Raw genomic sequence first — 3,700 nt, forward strand, 5'->3', positions numbered from 1 at the left:
CACACCAGACCACACCACCTCATACCATACCACACCACACACATCATACCATACCACACCACACCACCCCATACCACACCGTACCACATCACACCACATCACCCCATACCACACCACACACACCACACCACACCACATCACACACCATACCACACCACACACCACACCATATATACCAACCGTGTTACACTAGAGCAGAAGTCCCCCAGTGGTGTGTTACACAAAGGAATTACAGATGTGCAGACATACTGTTCCCAAGACACTTGTCTCCTCAGCCCTTGGAGTGGTCAGGTAGTGCCTGGGGCAGCTGAAGTCCTTGGAATGGCCAAGCAGCTTTGACCATTTCTGTGAGGTGCTGTTAGATAATTCCATTTCCTAGGTGGGCTATGATATAAAACTTCCTGAGAAACTCTGGCCCAGAGCACTGCTTTTTTCAAATTACGTTTCTCTTTTCTCTTCGCCTCTGCGTGTTAAACTCTTAGAACCCTCTGTGCAAAGGACATCTCACAGTGAAGCTAAAAACAGAGATAAAAAAGATGCCCTTTTCCCTCAACCTGTGGTAGTTAATGAGAAGGATCCTGGGAACCTGTAAGACTCTGAAAAGCAGTTAGACAAACACTGATCGAACCTGCCATGATGGAGGCTGGTGCCAAGTTTTAAAGAGGCCTGGTGGAGTGTTTTCTAACGCACAGCACAGGAGGGTGAGGGAAGCCTTCCTGGAGTAGGTGAGCCTTGCATGGGGTCTCGCACGCCTAGAAGGAATCAGCCATGTCCAGAAGAGGCATCAGCATTCCAAGCAGAGGGCGCGGGGCACAGGAGAACCACACGCATGTGTCAACTTGGCAGCCGCACAGATAACTTGTAAGGACCCATCATGAGGAGAAGCTCGAGAAGCACAAACTTGATGGCCTTTGGGCCCAACCTAACAAGCTGTCATTTTTCCGTGAGGATTATGGGGAGACATGGAAGAAGTTTAGACAAGAAACCCCTGGTGATGCCAGTGTAGGAAAACCACCAGCGCACAGTTGGCTGGTGATGAAGCGACCAGTCACTAGGACACATTATAAGATGTAGAACACAAGAATATGCTCTTGTGGGATCACAGAACACAAGCTGAACATCTTCAAGCACAGCAGACCCAAGCCCCCCAAACCCACCTCAGGATGGTTTCGCTGGTGCAGCAGTTTTCAAAGGGGATCACGTAGCCAACTTCATGGCCGATGTTCACATCCATCTCGTCTGCCACGCGCAGGGCGAGCTGCACCGCCGTGGGTTTGTGCACCTGTGTGCATACCACGCCCCCGTGCTGGTAGTGGATGGAGAGGCAGTACTCGGCGCACCACTGAGGAACCTTTCAGGGGAAAAATGAGACAGGATCAGCTTCCTTGGAGAGAACCACCAAAAGACAAGGGTTCATCTTATAAATCTTTCCTCCACCAGTGAATCATCAGTGAATCATCAGGCTGCACTATCTCTCACTCAGTGAAACTCAGAACAGTCTGTGTTACGCACAGAGTCATTCCTATTAAAAAGTTTAAGGGGGGCACCTGGGTGGCTCAGTCATTAAGTGTCTGCCTTCAGCTCAAGTCATGATTCCAGCGTCCTAGGATAGAGTCCCGCATGGGGCTCCTTGCTCAGCAGGAGCCTGCTTTTCCTCTGCCTGCCTCTCCCCCATCTTGCACTCTCTCTTTCTCTGTGAGAAACAAATAAATAAAATCTTAAAAAAAAAAAAGTTTGAGTTAGCAGGGACTGTGAAAGTTGGACTTCCTCCAGATGAAAAAAAAATGCAGATAAAAATAAAAGCAAAATTAAAAAAATATTTTTAACCTCAGCTGTGTTTCTGAAAAGACTAATTTATTTACAGACTGTTATTTTCTTCCTGATTACAAGAAAGCTCCATCAAAAATATGGTTTCTGGTTGCACTGTATGTTAACTAAGTTGAATTTAAGTAAGATCTAAAAAAAAATATGGCTTCTGGTATCAACTTCTATGTTTTAAGCAATGTAAATATTAAATAGCCTCTCAATGAAAAATAGTGACTCCAAATTAAAGCATGCACATTTAAACCCAAATGATTGTAACAAAATAACTGGATAAGCCTACTCACTTCCCTGGTAACAGGAGCTAAAACACATCGGTATTCATCATCTAAACACAATGTAAAATAGGCTCACTGAGCTAGTCAACCAATCCATCCATATTTGGAGTCAATTCCAAGGCTGCTGTTGAGTCATTTATATTAAAAAATCCTTTTACTGAAAATGTACTATAGACCAATTGGCTTTGTTAAGTTTATTTGTGCAATAATGAGGGGAGTAGAAAGTACTTGTTTCATCTGTATGCTGTAACCTTAGGTTCTGTCAGTAAGCCATGCTCTGTTACATGTGTCTTTAAAATAAATCATCCCAAGAGGGTTTTTTAAATAGAGCTAAGGTACTTAAAAGTTTTAACATGTTTAATTATTTTGAGATTTGCTATTTAGTACACCCATCATAGAACTCTTAGATTTTAATCCTCACTGTAATTTGAAGAATAAACACAACCAGAAATCATAACTCCAAAACATTACTGCTATAGAATGCTAATCCCCAATGATTAATAGTGCAAATGTAGTTCCTTCATTTTAAGACAGGTGTCAGCCTTGTTAACAGGTTGAAAACTAATCAGTAATTAATTTATTCAGCACCCTCTTTGTTCTGTGAAAGATGAAGGTTTAGGGTACTGCACCCAGAAAATGTGGAATCAGGGCACAGCAGGAAACAACAAGGCACTCCAGGGACCAAAGTCCAGACCTCCAGTAGCCTGGCTTGCTACTAGTTCGTTTTTTTATTTGTTTGTTTAGTAATCTCTTCACCCAACGTGGGGCTCGAACTCACGACCCCGAGATCAAGAGTTGCACGCTCTTCTGACTGAGCCAGCCACGTGCCCCAACTACTTTGTTATTTGTAAATCACAAATTCTCTAAGCTTCAGTTTCTTCTCTGTAAAAGGGGTGGAGGGGATGAGTCACCCTTCAAGTCTAAGCTCCTGGGACATTTGCTCCACAAGGCTTACTGCGATCCCACAGGGCACTAGCCAGTGGCCATACACGAATCACCCTTCCTGCAGCTGCTGGTCTGTTCCTGGGGTCCGCCCACCCCGTTAGACTAGGAGCTCTGGGAGACCAGAGACCCATTTCAGTCACCAAATAATCTCAAGCAATTTTACTCAATAAATATTTGATGGATGAACAAATTCCTTATACTTTTCACAAAAATATTTTGAGTATTTAATATTAGAGTATACTCTAATACTATATACTATTATATATATTGTATATATCTAATAATATACAATATTAGAGTATACAGTCCTGTATTTTTTCACATAAAATTTGCTGCCTCCCTCATTTCCTAGCAACTAATTTTTCAGTTCCTGCCAAACCCTTCCTTTTTAACCTGATTCCCTTCATATCAGGGTCCACTCTCTAGGTGTCTAGCTGAGACTTTAAATATCATTCTTGTGAAAACCATATTAAAACTGTTTGTTTGGGGGCACCTGGGTGGCTCAGTGGGTTAAAGCCTCTGCCTTCAGCTCAGGTCATGGTCCCAGTGTCCTGGGATCGAGCCCCACATCGGGCTCTGTGCTCTGCAGGGAGCCTGCTTCCTCCGCTCTGTCTGCCTCTCTGCCTACTTGTGATCTCTGTCTGTCAAATAAATAA

At 43.6% G+C, this 3,700-nt stretch overlaps 1 protein-coding gene across 3 annotated transcripts in view; it reads right to left on the reverse strand.

The window, feature by feature from the left end:
- LOC111145233 (DEAH-box helicase 32 (putative)) overlaps window positions 1-3,700 on the reverse strand; it is a 37,899-nt gene that overhangs the window by 24,499 nt on the left and 9,700 nt on the right. For all 3 annotated transcript variants that reach the window (XM_022500003.1, XM_022500002.1, XM_022500001.1), the window contains exon 2: window positions 1,158-1,351. In XM_022500003.1, coding sequence (XP_022355711.1) covers window positions 1,158-1,351 — 194 coding nt within the window. The remainder of the gene's footprint in view (window positions 1-1,157; window positions 1,352-3,700) is intronic.

The sequence above is a fragment of the Enhydra lutris genome, unplaced genomic scaffold (genome assembly GCF_002288905.1).
Source record: "Enhydra lutris kenyoni isolate GAN:26980312 unplaced genomic scaffold, ASM228890v2 scaffoldscaffold12, whole genome shotgun sequence".
Lineage (NCBI taxonomy): Eukaryota > Metazoa > Chordata > Mammalia > Carnivora > Mustelidae > Enhydra > Enhydra lutris.